This window comes from Urtica dioica, chromosome 7 (genome assembly GCF_054948205.1).
Source record: "Urtica dioica subsp. dioica isolate 48M chromosome 7, U.dioica_male_clone48M_v1_H2, whole genome shotgun sequence".
Lineage (NCBI taxonomy): Eukaryota > Viridiplantae > Streptophyta > Magnoliopsida > Rosales > Urticaceae > Urtica > Urtica dioica.
In genome coordinates this window covers 47,645,420-47,665,282 of record NC_142762.1, presented here as the reverse complement: position 1 = coordinate 47,665,282, position 19,863 = coordinate 47,645,420, and the positions used below count along the sequence as shown (strand labels likewise).

Below are 19,863 nucleotides of genomic sequence, written 5' to 3'. Positions count from 1 at the left end.
TTTTTTTTTTTAACAACTTGATATTATCTATCTTTGGCAAATGGCAGTACGAATATTTGCTATCAAATAAGTGCCATAGTTTCGTATATTCCCTCTAATTGGAATATAATAGTCCCAATAAATGACACCTAGTAAGTATCTTGAATTTTTTTTTTTTTTTAACAAGAAAACAACGAGTAGCAACATGTATAAATATCAAGTATCAAGTGCACGTAGTTCAGGATGGATGATTTTCGAGGAAAAAAACATAAAAAGAAAGAGTTCCTTTTTTTTGGGTGACAGATTATCCAGGCAAGCATATTCCTAATTGAGGCACAAGTAAAATAATGAAAAACAAAATATTTCAGTGGATCTATAAGGGAGAAAGAGAGAGTGCAGATACCTGAAGCAGTATATCAGTTTAGAGCACTCTAAACCCGGAAGCTAATTCTGGAACCAACTTTCAACATTGTGGGAAAAAAAAAAGTTATATATAGTAGTTATCACTTATCACACACATTTATACAGAAGACAGTTCAGCTTCAAACTTTGATAAGGAAATGAAAAGGTTCATCTACAGAGAAAGAGAAGAAAGAGTTAACACTTAGAGCAGAGCATAGCATAGCATTTCGAGGGCATTAGGTAGGTTCGAGTTTCAATTACATTACTACAAACAAGCAATATTCAGTCTTTGAATGCTGCGTCATGTTTATTCATAGTGGAGGGGTAAGAACTGACTCAGCATCACTGTCAAGACTCGGCTGGCTAATACTTGAGTTGGTAGTCACACAAGATTCGAATTCGTCTCCATTGTCTACGATCCCATACCCCTGATCATGACCCTAATTTAATATTGAACACTTCATGTCATGACAGGGAAAACGGAAGATGAAATAATGCTTCACGATGTTTGTTTGAGGATTACCAAATGAGTTGCATGATCGTTAATCAGACTTTCCAGAATCTGTATCTGCAACCACACAAAGGGAATGAAAAAAAAAATTGATTGGGGTCCCTCACACTATGATTTTTTCTCATAATTTAACTGATTCAGATAATATAAGAACAGAGGTCCCAAAATCACCAATTACCTTTTGTGTGCAATGGTCAATTTGTTCGCGAATCTTCCTATGCTGCCAAAAACAAATATTTTTTTAACTTTATTCGGCCATAAATAACTCATTGAATTATAGCACAAGTACACATTCAGTGGTTATAGCATAAGAGAATATCCAAAATATAAGAGACATCACCAAGATCCTGATTACAAATCATAATTATCTTAATCAGAATTAGCCACTGTTCGAGCATAATAGCAAAGACAATAAAAGAAGCTCAAGTTGGAGAATCAATCCGAAATTGCATAAGGGACATCAAGAATCTTAGTGTGTTGAGAAAAGTTAGAAAAGGCAAAGGCGTTGAAGATCTCACCCTATGTTGACGAAAAGCATCCAAAGAATCTTCCATTCGAAGTTCAAGATCACATAATTCGTCAAAGCTTAGATCATTCAGACATTGACCCCCAGTCCTCATCCTATCAATCAATTGTGTAATTTTATATACCCATTTACTGTAACATACAAGAAATCAATGTCTCTCTTACCCAATTTCCCTCCGAAGCCTGGTATTAACCTCTCTCGATATTTCCAACGTCTCTTTCAATCTCTGTAAGCAAAATCAGTACTAACCACAATTCAAAAATCTTCAAAAAGAAAACCAGAAATACGGACACAACAAAGTCGAAGAGAAATAGAGAAACCTCGTACTCCTCGCTCCATAGATCAATCCCTAGAGCCCTCTGGTACCGATCAATCGCTTCCTTCTCGCTTCACGCATTCAGAAACAAGTCAATTAATCAACGAAGAAGAAGGGCAATATATCTAGGTTTGAACAAGAGTGACATTACTTGATAGAGGGAGTGATATAGGAGGTACAGTCCCGTGTTTCAGAGACCACTATACAGAATATTCCGGCATCGCAGAGGACGTTTAGCTCACGAGCCTCCCTGAAGAGCGCACGACGCCTCTTCCGAAACGCGACTCTCCGGCGAATCGGATCCGCTATCTTCTCCATCTTCGTTCCCCGCGATCTAACAAATGAACAAAAAAAAAAAAAAAACAGAGCAAAGGAACAAAGTCTAGGGTTAGGGTTTGAGAGGGTAGCTTATAGATTAACAAGGAATGTGGAAATATAAAAAGGAATTGAAAATAGTTGATGAGACCATTGTCGAAAGAGGAAATCAGAGTTTAGGCGATCAGAGAAAGGTTTTCGCAGGGAGTGACGAAAAGGGCAAAGAATAGTGGGGCCCACATCGGGTTTTTGAGTTAGGCATTTACAGGGGAGAGCGGGAAATAAGCAAAGAAAGAAGTCCTTTCTGTGTCTTTACCTTTTTTTGCAAGGATGAGCTCAGATCCAACGGCCGCTCCGGTGATTCTTTTTTAATACATCTGACGGCAGATAATGCTTTTTTTTTCTTTTTCTTTTTTTTTTTTCTTTTGAGCACCCTGATTTATTAGCCTTTTTAAAAATTAAAATTGTAAAATAGTCAAAGTTACAGTGATATTTGGTAATTAGCCAATCTTTAATGGAATAAGACCGAATTACCCTTATTATTTTCCACTCATTCTTTGTCAAAAATAAATTAAATAAAAATAATTTATCTATACCTAAATACTATCTCTCTCTTCGTTACATTTTTAATAATGACGGACGAAAAAAACAGTATCGTAGTTAATAATTGATAATAACTGTTTTAATAGGTTTCTGGTAGAAATCTATTAATGATTATTACCAATTATTAGTTAAAGCAGAGACCTATTAACAATTATTAACGGTTATTAATTGCGATTTTAATGTTTTTGACCTTTGTCAATAACTAAAAAATGTGACGAGAGATAGAGAGAGAGAGAGAGAGAGTAAGCGTGAAAATATAAAGAGAGAGATATATAACTGAGATCCTAATAATTAGAGATTTTGAATAATAAACTATATTTTATTAATTTCGAAAATAAATTATATTAACTAATTAATAAGGGTAAAAATGGTATAAACAATGTCCCACATAAGCAGAATGATTGGAAATTAGAAAAATCTTAAACGTATGACAAAATGAAATTATTAGGTTTGAATAGGCTTATTCAGTTACAATTCTCTTTTCTTTTTCCCCTTTTTTTAATTTTTTTTTAAAATATTCCATTATTAAACACCAATAATAAAAAGAAAACAAATTACAACTAATGCTAACGATTTCCATTTGGAGAACTACACCAAAAAAGTAGTTTGCACGACTGGAAAATCCGTTGTGAAATTATTTTTACGGCATAATTTTTTATCGTGAAAAGTAGTTTAAGCGATGATTTAAAAAAAAAAAAAAACGTAAAATTGGTATTAATTTCACCATGAAAAGTTATTTCTAGTGTTGCGAAGATTTCACGACGAAACTCTGTTCCGCTGCGGAAAATCAACATGGAAACCATATTCTCGCTGTGGCGAGAATATAATGAGATTTTGAGAGCACAAAAAGAGAAAGTTAGAAACTTGATACAAGTAAGATAACATGTGAGCAAATTTCATTTGAGTTCACTTTCCACTCGTTTTCAAGAAAATGAAATTTCAATTTCAGTTGTATATTTTCACTCAAATTTTTTTCCACTCAAAATTTTCACAATAGTCGAAACAGCACAATTGAATTAAAATTGACTTTCATTTTTTTTCCTCTCAAATCTTTGAACTTATAAAATTATACATGGGAATATGAGAAAGAAAATAAGAGTGAGAACACATTGATGTGAAAGAAGGGGTAAAGGGTTTTTTTTGGGCAGTTGATCAAGGCTCTTTCTTCTTAGGTTTGCTATTTGATTTTTCTTGTTTCGTATTGAAGTAACACATTGAAATCGAGGAAGTATTTACATCAGAATGTTAACGTTTTACATTTTGTTTGGGGAATAACGGGAAACAAAGAGAAGGTGGGAGCTGGAAACGAGTAAAGCCATCTCTCTGGCTTTCTTGTTTTGGAAGAAAGTGGTCACATCGTCCTATGGTATTTTCCAGATAATTACACTTATGCCATTCAGCCATTTTTATACATGTGAGAAAATTAGTACATTTCGATAGACAACAAGAAGAGGCATGATTTTATTTTTGGAAAAATAAAACTTAGAAAAAATATATCCAGAAATATATCCATTAGAAGAAGTTTGGTACTTAAAACAAGCACACAAAATATTATATCGTCAATTAAAAAAAAAAAAAAAACACATCTTAATGATGCTTAACTACATATTAATTGTTGATCCGTGGAAAGACCATAATTAGCCAGGCAAGAAGACACATAAGCAACTTATAGGATCCTTTATATATGTGTGTATATATATATATATATATATATATATATTACAGTCTCTTAATTAGAATTTAGGGAGACCCCAATTGGTAGTGGTGTAGCAAGAGGTAAGAACTGATTCAGATTTGGCTGCAAGAATATTAGGCTGATTAAGGTGAAGCCCTAAAGCAAGTATGTTGTTTGGAATAATTCCATTCGTGTATCCATCAATGCCCTCATAATCCATTCCATTGTCCACTAATCCATACTCCGGATCATCCTTCATGCCCTAATAACCAAATTCACCAATATAAATTAATTGAGATTAATATAAGAAAACTACGATAGCTATGACATTTTTAGCAAATGCTAGATCACATCCCATACATTTCCATGGTGTCACAATTATCCACTGTTTTTTTTTTTACGTTGGAGTTTTTCCTGACTTTTCTAAATGATATTTTTTTTTAGAAACTAAATTACTCTTAATGTTTATACCAAAACTTCGCCATCTTGATCATACACTAATTTTTTTTTTTAAACATTACATAAAACAGTCATTTGAAGTTAAGTGATTAGCGAAATAGTCAAAATTGTAAATTTTCAACAAAATAGTTAAAATTAGGTTCTATCAATAAAAGTATTGATCATATATATAAACAATTTATCGTTGTCATAAAATATATTGGTTAAGTTTAATTTTTTTTTATTGAAATCAAGTATTTGCACATTTGTAAATTTCAATTATTTTACTAAATTTAAACAAATCTAATTACTTAGTAACATTTCAAAGCTAAGTTAGTCCATGATCACCAAAGTGTGCTATAGCGTCAATAAAATAAAATAAAAATTAGTTGAAAGGATACTAGTGATATGTTGTGAATATTCAGAGGATGATAGTGACCGATATAAAAGGTAAAATAGTATAAATTTAAGCATGTATTCGGCTATTGAGAAGTTTATGATTTTTCTTTTTTCTCTGATCAATATATACTGAATCGAAACAAAGAGAGATAATTATTAACAGTGTAACACTAGAGATGGTGATGAGCTAGCTAGTGATGAGACGCTTACATGGGAGTGGGAGCGAATGTCATTGTGGATTTGTTTTGCTTGATTCCACTGCATACGAGAGCATATATCAATCAAATAAACAAACACACCAACGAAAGGGCACAGAATATGAGAGATGGAATAGTATTAATATATATTTATTATTACCTTTTTGTTAGTAGTTCCAATCTGATTCGTCATCACCTTATACTGCCAATTATATATTTCAAAACATATATGATCATTAGCTTTGCAACAAAAAGAAAAGACTTCTACAAACTCCTTCTTCTTCTTCATTTAATACACCAACGATGTGAATGAAAAGTTTAGGAAGGCACAGACGCGATTCATTACCATTAAGCAATTTTTAAAACTTAGACAAATATATATATATATACATATATATATAAGGACGACTACAATTTATTTATTTATTTATAAAACGAGCTCAACAAGTCAAAATAAAAAAGTAAACCAAATTGATCTGGATATCATGATTGTGTTTGTCAAAATCTTAAATCATCAAGCCTTCCAAAAAAAAAAAATCTTAAATCACAACCAAAAAACCACATCTACAGTAGTGCGACACAGGAACAACAACAACAACAATAAAACAAACGGTTCCTAACTATATATGCACACAAACATACATAGATGATATATATATATATATATATATATATATATATATATATATATTATAGTCGTACCTTGCGCTCACGAATGGCACAGGATGCATTTTCCATTTCTTGTTCAAGAGTATGCAGTTCCTCAAAGTTTAGATCGTCAAGACATTGTCCCATCCTCTGCCTATATATATATATATATATATATATATATATATATATATATATATATTATACCAATATTAACACAAACCCATACATGTGTATGTGTGTATGTAAATGTATGTATCACCTGATCTGTGTACGAATACTCGCATTCTTCTCTTTCAGATTTTTTAGCGTCTCTTGCATTTTCTGTATAAAAGAAAACAGGTAAAATTAAGACACACACACACACCCAAAAAAAAAAATTTTAAATAAAATAATAATATATAAACTCAAAGGCAAAAAAAATGGAGAAGTGAAAAGATCAAAGACTTCGTAGTGCGAGCTCCAAAGATCGATGCCGAGAGTCTTCTGGTACAGATCCAGAAACTGCTTCGTTCTGTAGAAAAACAAAATATGTAATTAAGTTATAATTATATCGGTAACAAAAAAAAAAAAAGGAAACAAGCATATATTTATATTTATATAATTACGTGAGAGAGTGGCTGGTATATTCGTAGATTCTTCCGGTGCTGGAGATCATGATAAGAGACACACGAGCATCGCAGAGAACGCTGAGCTCGTGGGCTTTCTTTGACAGACCGTTTCTTCTCTTCGAGTACGTCACTTGTCGGTTCGTCGAGTTCTCGATCCTCTTGATCTGAATCTTCCCTCTCGCCATCGATTATTCGATATTGAAATCCAAAGCTCTCTACGCTGATATTTTCCCTTTCTCTCCGTCTCCCAAAAAAAAAAAAATTGAAGGAAGAGGATAAAGTAGAAGAGGAGGAGAAAAAGAAGAGGACATTTTCCCAAAACGGAAATAGGGTTTTTCGCGAACCGCGAAAGGACGTTGCCAGTGGATTGAGAATTAGGTTACAATGTGGGGTCCACCATCTAAATTGAAAAAGAAAGAAGAAGGAAAAAAAAAAATGACTTATTACTCCGAGTCCGAGCAATAATTTACGAATCATAAATTCTAGGTATACTCTCGCTTTTTTTTTTTCACACATTTTCCGTTTTTTTTTTTTTAATCATTGTTTCATTTTATTTATTAGTGGCGCGACTGGAGTAGTTAGAAAAATTAAATTCTTTGTCGTATTATTTTTCATTTATCAATTTCGTTTAAGTTTTGTGATAAAAATTCTACTTGGGAAGCTTGAGTTTCTGTATAGAAAAACATATCACATTTTGTCGATGAAATAATTTCTTGTGGGAAAAGTGGTGTCTTGATTCAAGTATTTTCATAGAGTTAGAGCTCATTTTCAAATTGTTTTGTATCTTTCTAATATTAATTCGATGGCTTTTTTGGTAAATTTATGTATTTTTTTTTTAAGTTATATATGTTTGATTTTCCAATGTTTAAGTTCTTGGGTATAAAAATAAATATGATGCTCGAATCTGCCTGGTGAGATTAGTGTTTTCCATTTCTTTTTGTTTGTTTAATAGAATTCTTATAAGCCTCGTTTTTATCATAATCTTATAAGCCTCGTTGTTGTTTGTTACTTTGTTTTGTGTTGTTTTTCTTTTCAAGTCGTTTTTTTTATTGTACATGTCGTTTTCTTTTTAAAATGATGTCGGCGTATTTTGTGTTGAAACTTGATGGGATTGCATTTGCATGACTACGAGAAAGTTCATACTGTATATTATATATATATATATATATATATAGATAGAGAGAGAGAGAGAGAGAGAGAGAGAGAGATAAACGGAGATTGCACTGACTGTACTTTGTGAAAACCAGCGGTTTCTTCTGTGTAAAACGCTGCTCAACACCATATAGTTCGAAGTCCAACGAAGACGCCAAGTCCAACGTTGTTGTTATTCTAAAGTAATATATATTCATGAATCACGTAATCAAAAGAAAAGACAAGTCAATGAGCAGTTTTATGGTACGAGTTTATTAATTTGTTCCCTTAATTTTAGGGTTTTGGCTTCAAACACACGAAATTGCCAAAACCACGGTACGGACGAAGCAAACTTCTGTTGTTCACAAAAGGAGAGGGAGCGTGGTGAGAATATAAGCTTCACTTATCAATTATATAGTCAAGAAAATCTTACTTAAGAGAAAACAAAATTAAACTTAAAATGGGAATTAAAAATAAATTTTTTCATATAAAATTAAATTACAATTATTAATTATAAAAATATTTAAAGATATCATTTTATAATTCATTAGTTAAACAAAAAGGAAAGGTCACTAGAGTAAATAATTAAGTATTAATTTTGCTATATAAACAAAATCAATTGCAGGGCTAAAATGTATTAAAAAAAAAATTAGTAGGGCCAAAGCTGGTGAGATTGATGTTTTCCATATCTTATTTGTTTGTTTAATAGAATTCTTATAAGCCTCGTTTTATCAGAATCTTATCAGCCTTGTTGTTTGTATTTTGTTGTTTTGTTTTCAAGTCGTTTTTTATTGTACATGTCGTTTTCTAGAGAAAACAAAATTAAACTTAAAATAGGAGTTAAAAATTAACTTTTTCATATAAAATGTATGTACAACTCTTAATAAATTAATTGTAGGGCTAAAACGCATAAAAAAAAAAGAGGGTCAAAGCCCTGCCTTGCTCGTTTCTTCCACAAAGGACCACCCTGCTTATAAACTCATAAGTTACTTACATTTATAAGTTTTGAGGTGAAACTTAACAACACTTAATATGATAATGACATATTAGATACACGATGAGTCCAACTCATCGGCCATCTTGATGAAACATGTAATGATCTTAGTACGAAGAAAAAAAAAGCTGGTAACATCTATAAAATCACGAGTTGATAGCATTATGATTGACAATTTATTTTGAGAACGTCTACCTCCAAACCAACCTCCAACCTCCCTAATAGCTTGAACTTGAGAACAACGAGTTTCCCAATAAAATCGTAAAAAAAGCAAGGTTGAGCGGGTCAAATTCATCAAGGATATACTCGTCATCCAACTAACTGTTGTTGACAATTGATTTCCTCTGTTATGAACAACGTTGAAATATCTAGCGAGGATAGGAGCGACAAATTTCGTATGAAGTTGTGGATGAAGACATCGCAAGGTTGAGCAAGTCAAATTCATCAAGGATAAATACGTCATCCAACTAACTGTTGTTGACAATTGATTTCCTCTGGCATGAACGACGTTGAAATATTTAGCGAGGATAGCAACGAAAAATTTCGTACGAAGTTGTGGATGAAGATATCGAATGAGTGTCTTTAGGTTGGGTCGTCCATTGCGATAAAGACTTTTCTCGATATGCAACTTCCAATTTTGTTTGGGGGTGGTGCGAGAATGAAATTTTGGAGGCACAATACATCGAGTCGATAAGATCGACATCGTCAGAGAAGAAAAGAAGGGCATATGCCCTGCCGAAGGCAACAACGAGTGAGAACTAATACAAATGGGAAGCCGGGGGATGAAGATCTGCAGAGGGAGCGCGAAAGCTGAGGCTGTCTTCTTTGTCGTCGTTGAGAGATTTTTAGGCCTTGGGTGTAAAGAAAATTTCCAGCAAGATCTAAGGAGAGAGACATCAATGCCTTGGTTTTGGGTTGGCATTTTTTAGGTGACGTAGGACCACGTTCGCTAGAATTTGCTCGCGAATTGCAGCTATGGCGAGTTCGCCTTCACTAAGGATTTGCATAAATTAAATATGTTATTCAATGGAGTTCAAAATAAAAAATAAAAAATTTCATTCCGCTTTGTCTACGGTCATCAGGGGTCATTGGAGGAGTGAGGACTGATAACCGAGAGAGTTAGAGAGAAGAAGAAGTGAGAGAATGCCAGAAAGTGTTTGAAATGAGGTATATAAGTTAGGAGGGGCATTTTTGTCTAAAACGTGACAAAAATCAATTCTTCAAAATGTATAAATAAAAAGTCCATTTACAATTATTTATTACTTGTTAAGTCTAAAAAGTAAAAATTCGCCTAGCAAATTTGTTTAATAATACATGACACATGTTCGAAAGTAACGTAGTTACATAAAAATTGACAGAATGATGTCAATTGCAAAAAGACTAGTGTTCAAAATTTTAATGATCTAGGGATAAATTATTATAAATGTTGTAGTTAAAAGAGTAATTATGTAATTGATCCTAATTTAAAATTAACGATAAAATTCAACCTTTCAATTGAACTTAAACTTGGAGTTAGAAGTGATATTTTTCATCGGTAACTTTTTATATATCAATAATTGTATTGGTATTAATACAAACCTTAAATTATTAATACACCGAATAGTAACGAATCATTCTTTTCCATTCCCGTTACAAGATGCATAATCAAATAAATAAATGTATGATAAATAAATCAAGTTTTTATAAAGGTGTGCATTTAGCGGCTATATAGCCAAATAGAACTTAAGTGTTTGCAAAATAGCCATAGTTTGCCAACTATAAGTAAATTAGCCAAAGTAAGATTAATCTAGGCTGGATTAAATTTAATCCCAACGAACTATAAAGACAGAATGTAAGTTTTATGAAGGCTGGATTAAAATTAATCGAGGCAGGATTAAAAATCGCAGTACTCTCAATTAGCTATTTTGCTATAGCTAATGAAACTATGGCTATTTTGCAAAAGTCATAGTTTGAATTGGCTACTTCGTACCATTTTTCCTTTTTTAAAATAGCAAACTTAGTGAAGATTGAACTCACGACATTCATTTTGAAAGTTGTGTAAAATTACCCACTAGTTTTTTTTTTTTACCCAAATTACCCACTAGTTTGTGCTACAGTTTAGATCAAATACTATGTACCACTAAGAGCATTTTAATGGTTTAGCTAAATGTATTAGCTCTATTTACCATATAGATTTTTCTAGAGCTAAATAGTTAAGCAACTAGTTTAATAGAGCTAATTTGCTTAGCTAAATCAATAGTCAATATGCAAAATAATGGTTAAGCAACTAGCTAAACATTTTTTATATTTACAAACAAGTCCCTACAATTGTTAAGCAAAAAACCATTAAAGATGCTCTAACAACGACGGCCTACTAAAACAACTGAGGTAACTCAGCCAAAGCTGCTTTCATATTAAAAAAAAAAAAATCATTTCCATCGATGCAAAAAAAAAAACTCATTTTCATTTCAGGTAAACTTGTTTAGTAAATATTTCTAAATTTTTTTTTTTTTTTTTTTTTTAATAAATACACATACAACGTCGTCGTAGTGCTTGGGCAGCCAATTTTACTCTTTCTATTGACAGAGAAGTGAAACACACGCGCTCTTAATCTGTCTCAATCTTTTTTTTTTTTTATTTTACTCGGATTAAAAAAAAAAGGTTTGCATTAAAAAAAAAAACAATTTCCATCGAGGAAACTTCTTTTTTTTTTTTTTACTCCATAAGCTACCAGATCTACAAAAACTCTATCGCTCTCTCTCTCCCTCACTAGTTTCTCTCTCTGTATATCTTTTAATTTTCATTTTCTTCGATATAATTTCATTTCCGATTCACGCGCTTAAGCGAATCTCTCTCTCCCAATTCCGATCCCAGCCAATGTTCAAATCCCATTGATCCACTAATCTCATTCCCAGATCTGAAAAGGTACGATTATGATCTCAATCAAACTAGTTTCAATCAGCTACTCGGACTGGTTTTTTTTTTTATCATAGCCGAATTCTATGAACGGTGGTTTGATTGATTCTTTAGTCGACTTAGATTGAATTGAGTAGATTTCTCATCGGAATTATCTGATTCGAATATTTGAAATGTGCTAGGGCTTGATTCCGTTGTTGTTGAGCGGGAACGATGTTGACGAAGTTCGAGACGAAGAGTAACCGAGTGAAGGGGCTGAGTTTCCACAGCAAGAGGCCATGGATCTTGGCGAGTCTGCACAGCGGTGTGATCCAGCTCTGGGATTACCGGATGGGCACTCTCATCGACAGATTTGACGAGCACGATGGTCCGGTCCGTGGGGTCCATTTCCACAAGTCTCAGCCGCTTTTCGTCTCCGGAGGTATATTCATTTCTAAACTTCCTTGAGATTTCGTTTGTTTTCTGTGTAAAGGTTGAATCTAATGCAATGTTGATAGCTGACTATGTTGGGAATTTCAAAGGCTGTTGAGATCTGAGAGGCTTAATCTATTTGGTTTCAATAAATAGCCGGTTTGATGAACTATATTGTCGAATTGAATATATCTTGTATCGAGAATTTTGTGCTTTCTCTTTTCTGTATTATTGCTGATGTATTTGCTGTTTTTACCCGTAAAAGATTGATGGGTACTTTATAGGCTCTTAAGATCTGCAAGACTTGATTGAATTGGGATGATTTTGATGAATGAGTCCGTTTGGAGATCAATGAAGAGTGGTGTATCATGTTGTTTTGATCTCCTTGGCATTTGAACTTACATTTGGATTATTGTTGTGTTAGAATCTCAAGACCATGATAAGTTTTTTTTTTTTTGTGATGAATTGATTTCAGTCTTGATAAATTTTACAAACTAGGAATCTGTACAGGAGGTGATTTGGTGTATGTGTTTTGCAGGTGATGATTACAAGATCAAGGTGTGGAATTACAAGTTGCACAGGTGTTTGTTTACTCTTCTAGGGCATCTCGATTACATCCGTACTGTCCAGTTTCACCACGAGCATCCATGGATTGTGAGTGCTAGTGATGATCAGACAATCCGGATTTGGAATTGGCAATCGCGTACTTGCATCTCTGTGCTCACGGGGCACAACCACTATGTCATGTGCGCTTCGTTTCACCCAAAGGAGGACCTTGTTGTCTCGGCATCTTTGGATCAAACTGTTCGTGTTTGGGATATTGGCGCTCTTAAGAAGAAGAGCGCTGCTCCCGTGGATGACATCTTGCGGTTGGGTCAGATCAACTCTGATTTTTTCGGCGGAGTTGATGTTGTTGTTAAGTATGTCTTAGAAGGTCATGATCGTGGGGTTAACTGGGCTTCATTCCATCCATCACTCCCTCTTATTGTCTCTGGAGCAGATGATCGTCAAGTGAAGCTTTGGCGAATGAATGGTAATTTAATTTCTTACTTTTTTTTCTGTTGGATTTTGACAGTTGGCCCTTTTTTATTTTTACCGTATATGTTACTGATTATGAAGATAAAATAAGAGAAGAAGAAACATGAAACAGCCCTAAAATTTAATTATACGAATCATAATTTTTCTCTAACCGAAACTGTCAGATTATTAATTTCTATATGATATCATCTTTGTGTTTTTCTTCTTTCTTTTTTGTAAGACGAAAGCTAATGAGGCTCATTCTGACAGTGTAAAGTCTTCAGATGAGATAACTAATGACTATTGTATAATTTTATTTCAGACACAAAGGCGTGGGAAGTAGACACTCTGAGAGGACACATGAATAATGTGTCCTGTGTTCTGTTCCATGCGAAGCAGGACATCATCGTGTCTAATTCTGAGGATAGAAGTATACGGGTTTGGGATGCAACAAAAAGAACTGGTCTTCAGACATTTAGGAGGGAACACGATAGATTCTGGATTCTCGCTGCTCATCCCGAGATGAACCTCTTGGCCGCTGGTCATGATAGTGGCATGATTGTCTTCAAGCTGGAGAGGGAGCGCCCTGCTTTTTCTGTTAGTGGAGATTCACTGTACTATGTCAAAGATCGATTCTTGCGGTTTTATGAATACTCTACTCAAAAAGACACTCAGGTAATCCCAATCCGAAGGCCGGGCTCGTCCTCCTTGAATCAGGGAGCTAAGACGCTTTCATATAGTCCCACAGAGAATGCTGTTCTGATCTGTTCTGATGTGGAAGGGGGTTCTTATGAACTATACGTCGTACCAAAGGACAGCTTTGGCAGGGGCGACAATGCTCAGGAAGCAAAAAGAGGAAGTGGAGGATCGGCTGTTTTTGTAGCCCGGAATAGGTTTGCAGTGCTCGATAAGAGCACTAATCAAGTCTTGGTCAAGAACCTTAAGAATGAGGTTGTGAAAAAGAGCGCTCTTCCCATTGTCGTTGATGCGATATTTTATGCTGGAACTGGGAACTTGCTTTGCAGGGCAGAAGATAGAGTAGTTATTTTTGATCTTCAACAGAGGCTTGTTCTTGGGGAGCTTCAGACCCCGTTTGTCAGGTATATTGTTTGGTCAAATGACATGGAGTCTGTTGCTCTGCTCAGCAAACATTCCATTGTGATTGCTGATAAAAAGCTCGTGCATCAGTGCACTCTCCACGAGACAATTCGTGTTAAGAGTGGGGCTTGGGATGATAACGGTGTCTTCATCTACACAACCCTGAACCACATCAAGTACTGTCTACCTAATGGAGACAGTGGGATTGTCAGGACTCTTGATGTGCCATTATACATAACAAAAGTGAACAAGAGTACCATCCACTGTTTGGATCGTGAAGGGAAGAACCGTGACATTATCATTGATACAACTGAGTATGTCTTCAAGTTGTCCCTGCTGAAGAAGAAATATGACCAGGTTATGAGCATGATCAGAAGCTCTGACCTCTGTGGGCAGGCCGTGATTGCGTATTTGCAGCAGAAGGGTTTTCCCGAGGTGGCTCTTCACTTTGTCAAAGATGAGCGGACCCGCTTCAATCTGGCACTGGAAAGTGGAAACATCCAGATTGCCGTTGCTTCTGCCAAGGAAATAGACGAGAAGGATCAGTGGTACCGCTTGGGAGTTGAGGCCCTTCGTCAGGGAAATGCTGGGATCGTGGAGTACGCGTACCAGAGGACAAAGAATTTCGAGAGGCTCTCGTTCTTGTATCTCATCACCGGAAATTTGGACAAGCTGTCTAAGATGCTCAAAATCGCTGAAGTCAAGAATGACGTGATGGGTCAGTTCCACAACGCTCTTTATCTGGGTGATGTCGCGGAGCGCGTGAAAATACTGGAGAACGCTGGCCATTTGCCCCTTGCTTACGTCACGGCCTCAATTCACGGTCTTCACGAAACCGCGGAACGTCTGGCGGGCGAACTTGGGGATAACGTTCCCGTTTTACCAGCCGGGAAATCACCGTCTCTTCTGGTGCCTCCGAGCCCGATCACATGCGCCGGAGACTGGCCGCTGTTGAGGGTCATGAAGGGAATATTCGAGGGCGGTCTCGACAACGTGGGTAAGAATGTGGAGGAAGAGTATGAGGAAGCTGGGGGGGAAGCTGACTGGGGTGAGGATCTGGATATCGGTGATGTGGAAAATCGGCTGAACGGAGACGCCAGTTTGGCGTTGGAAGACGGTGAAGACGCACAGGAAGAGAACGAAGAAGATGGAGGCTGGGATCTCGAAGACCTCGACCTTCCGGCCGAGCCCGACACCCCGAAAATCGCCAACAACTCTCGCTCGGTCTTTGTCGCTCCGACTCCCGGAATGCCCGTCAGTCAGATTTGGGTCCAGAAATCATCGCTCGCCGCTGAACACGCCGCGGCCGGGAACTTCGATACCGCCATGAGGCTGTTGAGCCGCCAGCTCGGGATCAAGAACTTCGCCCCGTTGAAATCCCTGTTCCTCGAGCTGCAGATGGGGAGTCATTCTTACCTCCGGGCCTTCTCGTCGGCTCCGGTGATCTCTCTGGCGGTCGAGCGGGGATGGACTGAATCTGCGAGCCCCAACGTGCGCGGACCACCCTCTCTCGTGTTCCGATTCTCTCAGCTCGAGGAAAAACTGAAAGCGGGCTACAAGGCCACGACGACGGGGAAGTTCACGGAGGCTCTGAGACTCTTCCTCGGAATCCTTCACACAATCCCTCTGATCGTGGTGGAGACGAGGAGAGAGGTGGATGAAGTGAAGGAGTTGGTGATCATCGTGAAGGAGTACGTTCTGGGTCTGCAAATGGAGCTGAAGAGGAGAGAGCTGAAGGGCGACCCGGTCCGCCAGCAAGAGCTCGCTGCTTACTTCACCCACTGCAACCTTCAGACGCCTCACCTGAGACTCGCTCTCCTCAACGCCATGACCGTGTGTTACAAGGCTCGCAACCTGAGCACCGCCGCCAATTTCGCCAGGAGGCTTTTGGAGACCAACCCGACCGTCGAGAACCAGGCCAAGACCGCGAGGCAAGTCCTCGTTGCCGCGGAGAAGAACATGAGCGACTCGACCCAGCTCAACTACGATTTCAGAAACCCCTTTGTCATCTGCGGAGCCACGTACGTGCCGATATACCGCGGACAAAAAGACGTGACTTGCCCCTATTGCACTTCCCGTTTTGTCCCCGCTCAGCAAGGCCAGCTCTGCACAGTCTGCGATCTCTCTGTCGTTGGCTCCGATGCTTCGGGTCTGCTCTGCTCTCCGTCTCAGATCAGATAAGCAAAAGATTGGGGATGGACGTGGCTTTTTTTACTAGTCGGGTATTTTTATCTTTAAAAAATTTGTTTCTATTTCCAAATAGACTACACAAAGATTTTTTAGATTGTGCGCTTTGCTTTAATGTAATTTTTATTTTTGTTTCCAGTTTCTCTACTGTGCCAGGCTTCATCAGTCTCTTCCACTTTTGATCTCTGGCATCGTTTTATATATTCTCTGTGGTGGTTATCATATTTTTACTTTACTGTAATAAACTTCTGGACTTCGAGAAGTAGAATAGCAGGCTGAGTTGGGATATGTTATAATTTTTTTTTTTTTTTTTAAATTTCTCATTAATGTGTAAGTTGGAAATTTTGATTGATTGGTTGGTAAAACTCTTGCTATAATTTTGCTTTGTTTACCCTTTGATCGGTAGATGATTGTTTAGAGCAGATTTGCCTGTCTTTTGAAGGACCATTTAAAGCCTCATCGTTGTATGTACACAGGTACAGAGTGTACACAGGTACAGAGGTTCGTATATGCAGAATTGACTGTAACGAATTGCGGAATTGGGATACCTTCAAAAACAAAAAAAAAAATTGCGGAATTGGGTTCAACAACAATAATCTCCACCAACTGTATTAAGAAGAACACCTTTTTTCAATATAAAAAATAAGAAATTACACAGGATAATCCCCACTGCAGCTTCTTAAAAAAAAAAAAAAAAAAAATCCTGTGCACGTCGGCTCTATTTTTTAAATATTATAATTCTGAGGAGATGTCGGATGTTGATGCATTAGAAAACCAACCGCTTTAGATACTCACTAACAGTAACCTATTGATCTTAAGTTTCCTCTTTTTTATTCTTTTTCTATAGAATCTATCAAAGTGTCGGAAAGATGTTTCTAAAGGTGAATATTAAATACAGAAACATATCAAGAAACTAATTATCAATTTCATTGTATCACGCGAAACTGAAAGGATTTCTATAATGTTTTTATCAAGAGAATGACGATTAGATCAGAGTGGAAGCACCTCACTGCCAATCCGAAATTATTTAAGAACACATGAACATACAACTTCTAAAATGCATTTCATGAGAAGTCTTCGTCTTGTATCTCATGTGTTCCAAAAAAAAAAAAAAAAAATCTAAAATGCATGAAAAGAGGACGTGACATACGTTAGCCCTTGCCTTGGCAGTCCTAGCCCTTCACACTCCTTATTGGACCCCAATAATTGGGCTCCAATACACTTCAGTGTCCGAAATCCAACTCACATATTTAGTTCCTTTTTTTTTTTTGAGAAAAACATATTTAGTTCCTTATCATATATTTATATTCACATGAAGTATATATGTAAATTATCGTATTTCATTGGAAAAAAAAACTATGAATTTCATCGGATTTTATCTATAATCATCGTATTTTATTGAAAAAAAATCTCAAATTCAAAATCTTAACTTTTTCAAAACCGATCCAAATCAATCAAAATCATGTAATAATAACTCTAACCATTATTAAAACTATCTTACAACAATTCAAATACGAAATAAAGAAGAAAATTTTACTCTTTTTTGTCATGGTGAGCGTCGGAACTCTAAATCCGATAAAAAAAATAGAATCATTTTAAGTGGAAATGAGGAAGAGAGTGAAAGAGGGAAAAATTGGCTGAAATGACATTTTTGTCAGATTTTGGGTCAAAAGTACAATTTTAGATATTTTGCAACTATAAGGTTTAGTAGCTTTGATATTTTTTCATTTTTGAAGCCAAAAAATAAAATTTCTCTCTCACTTTTGGGATGTGGGTTTTGGATCTACTCAAATTTGACATCCTGACTTCACGAGAAGAGACATTCGTCAATCTTGAGTTCTTGATCAAATTTCCGAATCAAATATTAGTTTAATTATGTAACTCATACACCACCACCAAAACTTTTTTTTTCTTTTCTTTAGTAGATGCATAAATAAAAGGATTTTCATCATCTTTTGTTGTTAATTTATTTATAATTTTATAATCAGTGGCATCTCAGTGATCATTTTGTTCTTTATTAGTTCTTTTGTTGTAGCCTTTGATGAGACATAAAGACGTTATTTCCGAGAAAAGAATAACAAAAAGGAAAAGAAACGACCACAAATAATTTGCTTTAGAAAGGTAAAACCTATGGCAATCTATTATCTATGAATCATAATCTACTTCGTCGACGTTCTTATGATGTTCTCCACATTCTCACACCAAATCGAAATCGGTCCACTCTATATATTTAAATTATTTTGTATTGCTATTATTATTACAGCCTCCTTGCTACAACCCTAGAAAGCTATAAATGTCTATAATGCATACAAGTGCTTGTATCTTGTAGGTCTTTTAATTATTTTGTTTTTGGACGTCCATTTCAAAGCTGCCTAAACTCAATAAGTTGCTCGTATGACATAAATTGCAAGATTTTTTTTTCCTTTTCCTAATAGAAGGGGAATTGCTACAAAATGTTGACTCCGAACTATAGATCCAGATATTTTAATACATCTTTTTTTTTATAGAAATATTTTAATACATCAATAAATGAATAACCAAAACGAGAGATCCAAACTCGGTATGGTATTTATTTAGTTTCAATTGAGGGGGAAAAAAAAGAAAAAAAGAAGTGGTGGCTTCTAGTTAGTAGTTGATACGTTATTTGTAGCTAAAATAAATTTGGTGCTCATATATATATGTATGTAGGAATCTTTTTTTATTTTTTTATCCTCGAACTGCATGCATCAATATATGATTTTAATTAGAGGAAGAAAAAAAAAAATATTTTAGATTAAAGGCTAAACGGAAAGGACTACCTATATGTACTTCGTTAAACTTTTAACAGATATTAGAAAAAATAGTCGGCTATTTTTATAAAATTTAGGTTTTAATTGCCATCTCTTGACCCCTCTCTATATCCATTTGTTAGGTTTCAACTTTCAAATTAATTATGCATTTTGACCATTCGTTCTCTTTAGTGCAGTTTGAAAAATAAAATTGATTATAAATTACAACCAATAAATCATATGGGTTTATTGTACGAAAAAAAGGTATTGGTATTTTATAATTTGGGATGAGTTGGTCGTAAGATCATTTCAAGGGAAAGACTTGACAGAGACGTATAGCCTTGTGATGGATTTACGTGGCTTTTTTTAAGCTTTATATATTTTCTTATTTTGGCAATGACCAACGTCTAGTTACTTATTTTAATTGCTATAGTTTTTCTTCTCTTATGAAAAACTAGTTAACCGAAAAAAGTCACATCTTCAAAGAGCCTCCGACGGCTCTTTAAAAAGAACACTCAAAGCCGACTTTTAACTTTTTTTTAATTGCTCTGTTAAAAAACTAATTTTTTTTTGGGGTCAAAGCAAATTGAATTTCTCATCTTTAATTTCGGTGTTTGGGTTCAATCGGACTCTTTGAGAGTCATCAATTTTGGTTATCATTAAGTTATGTTATTAACGAAATTAGTTCCCATATTGCTTGTTATTAACTTTTATCAATTATTGTTTATTTGATTGTTGTTCT

General features: G+C 35.4%; 3 protein-coding genes across 5 annotated transcripts; 1 reads left to right on the top strand and 2 right to left on the bottom strand.

Moving 5' to 3' along the window:
• Window positions 1-498: 498 nt before the first annotated feature.
• LOC149392392 (agamous-like MADS-box protein AP3) lies at window positions 499-2,438 on the bottom strand. Of its 2 annotated transcripts, none has more exons than XM_089620813.1 (8): window positions 2,366-2,438; window positions 1,886-2,068; window positions 1,739-1,805; window positions 1,583-1,644; window positions 1,411-1,513; window positions 1,071-1,112; window positions 905-949; window positions 499-821 (listed from the first exon to the last, which is right to left on the bottom strand). In XM_089620813.1, exons 2-8 carry the CDS (start codon window positions 2,050-2,052, stop codon window positions 693-695), a joined length of 615 nt encoding a protein of 204 aa, XP_089476939.1. In that variant the 5' UTR covers window positions 2,053-2,068; window positions 2,366-2,438; the 3' UTR covers window positions 499-692. The 2 variants fall into 2 exon arrangements, with proteins under 2 accessions (XP_089476939.1, XP_089476940.1); XM_089620814.1 differs by lacking the exon at window positions 2,366-2,438 and adding an exon at window positions 2,201-2,314.
• A 1,947-nt stretch (window positions 2,439-4,385) lies between these two features.
• Window positions 4,386-6,805, bottom strand: LOC149392391 (agamous-like MADS-box protein AP3). The gene is made up of 7 exons (XM_089620109.1): window positions 6,618-6,805; window positions 6,457-6,523; window positions 6,272-6,333; window positions 6,064-6,163; window positions 5,522-5,563; window positions 5,375-5,422; window positions 4,386-4,589 (listed from the first exon to the last, which is right to left on the bottom strand). The coding sequence occupies exons 1-7, from the start codon at window positions 6,803-6,805 to the stop codon at window positions 4,386-4,388; spliced, it is 711 nt and encodes a 236-aa protein (XP_089476235.1).
• A 4,624-nt stretch (window positions 6,806-11,429) lies between these two features.
• On the top strand, window positions 11,430-16,744 carry LOC149392390 (coatomer subunit alpha-1-like). Of its 2 annotated transcripts, XM_089621186.1 has the most exons (5): window positions 11,430-11,649; window positions 11,823-12,061; window positions 12,590-13,084; window positions 13,391-16,388; window positions 16,493-16,744. In XM_089621186.1, the coding sequence occupies exons 2-4, from the start codon at window positions 11,854-11,856 to the stop codon at window positions 16,345-16,347; spliced, it is 3,660 nt and encodes a 1,219-aa protein (XP_089477312.1). In that variant the 5' UTR covers window positions 11,430-11,649; window positions 11,823-11,853; the 3' UTR covers window positions 16,348-16,388; window positions 16,493-16,744. The 2 variants fall into 2 exon arrangements, with proteins under 2 accessions (XP_089477312.1, XP_089477311.1); XM_089621185.1 differs by having other exon boundaries at window positions 13,391-16,744.
• The last annotated feature ends 3,119 nt before the right edge of the window (window positions 16,745-19,863 follow it).

What these genes read in the sequence shown, in the direction of transcription:
- LOC149392390 (XM_089621186.1), top strand. Translation starts at nt 11,854, where the DNA reads ATGTTGACGAAGTTCGAGACGAAGAGTAACCGAGTGAAGGGGCTGAGT. An exon ending in GCCGCTTTTCGTCTCCGGAG is followed by an intron (nt 12,062 to 12,589) that starts GTATATTCATTT and finishes TGTGTTTTGCAG; the next exon opens with GTGATGATTACAAGATCAAG. An exon ending in GAAGCTTTGGCGAATGAATG is followed by an intron (nt 13,085 to 13,390) that starts GTAATTTAATTT and finishes ATTTTATTTCAG; the next exon opens with ACACAAAGGCGTGGGAAGTA.
- LOC149392392 (XM_089620813.1), bottom strand. Translation starts at nt 2,052, where the DNA reads ATGGAGAAGATAGCGGATCCGATTCGCCGGAGAGTCGCGTTTCGGAAG. An exon ending in TATATCACTCCCTCTATCAA is followed by an intron (nt 1,806 to 1,885) that starts GTAATGTCACTC and finishes GAATGCGTGAAG; the next exon opens with CGAGAAGGAAGCGATTGATC. An exon ending in TATGGAGCGAGGAGTACGAG is followed by an intron (nt 1,645 to 1,738) that starts GTTTCTCTATTT and finishes TTTTGCTTACAG; the next exon opens with AGATTGAAAGAGACGTTGGA.
- LOC149392391 (XM_089620109.1), bottom strand. Translation starts at nt 6,805, where the DNA reads ATGGCGAGAGGGAAGATTCAGATCAAGAGGATCGAGAACTCGACGAAC. An exon ending in GTGCCATTCGTGAGCGCAAG is followed by an intron (nt 5,564 to 6,063) that starts GTACGACTATAA and finishes TATAATTGGCAG; the next exon opens with TATAAGGTGATGACGAATCA. An exon ending in ACATTCGCTCCCACTCCCAT is followed by an intron (nt 4,590 to 5,374) that starts GTAAGCGTCTCA and finishes TTTGGTTATTAG; the next exon opens with GGCATGAAGGATGATCCGGA.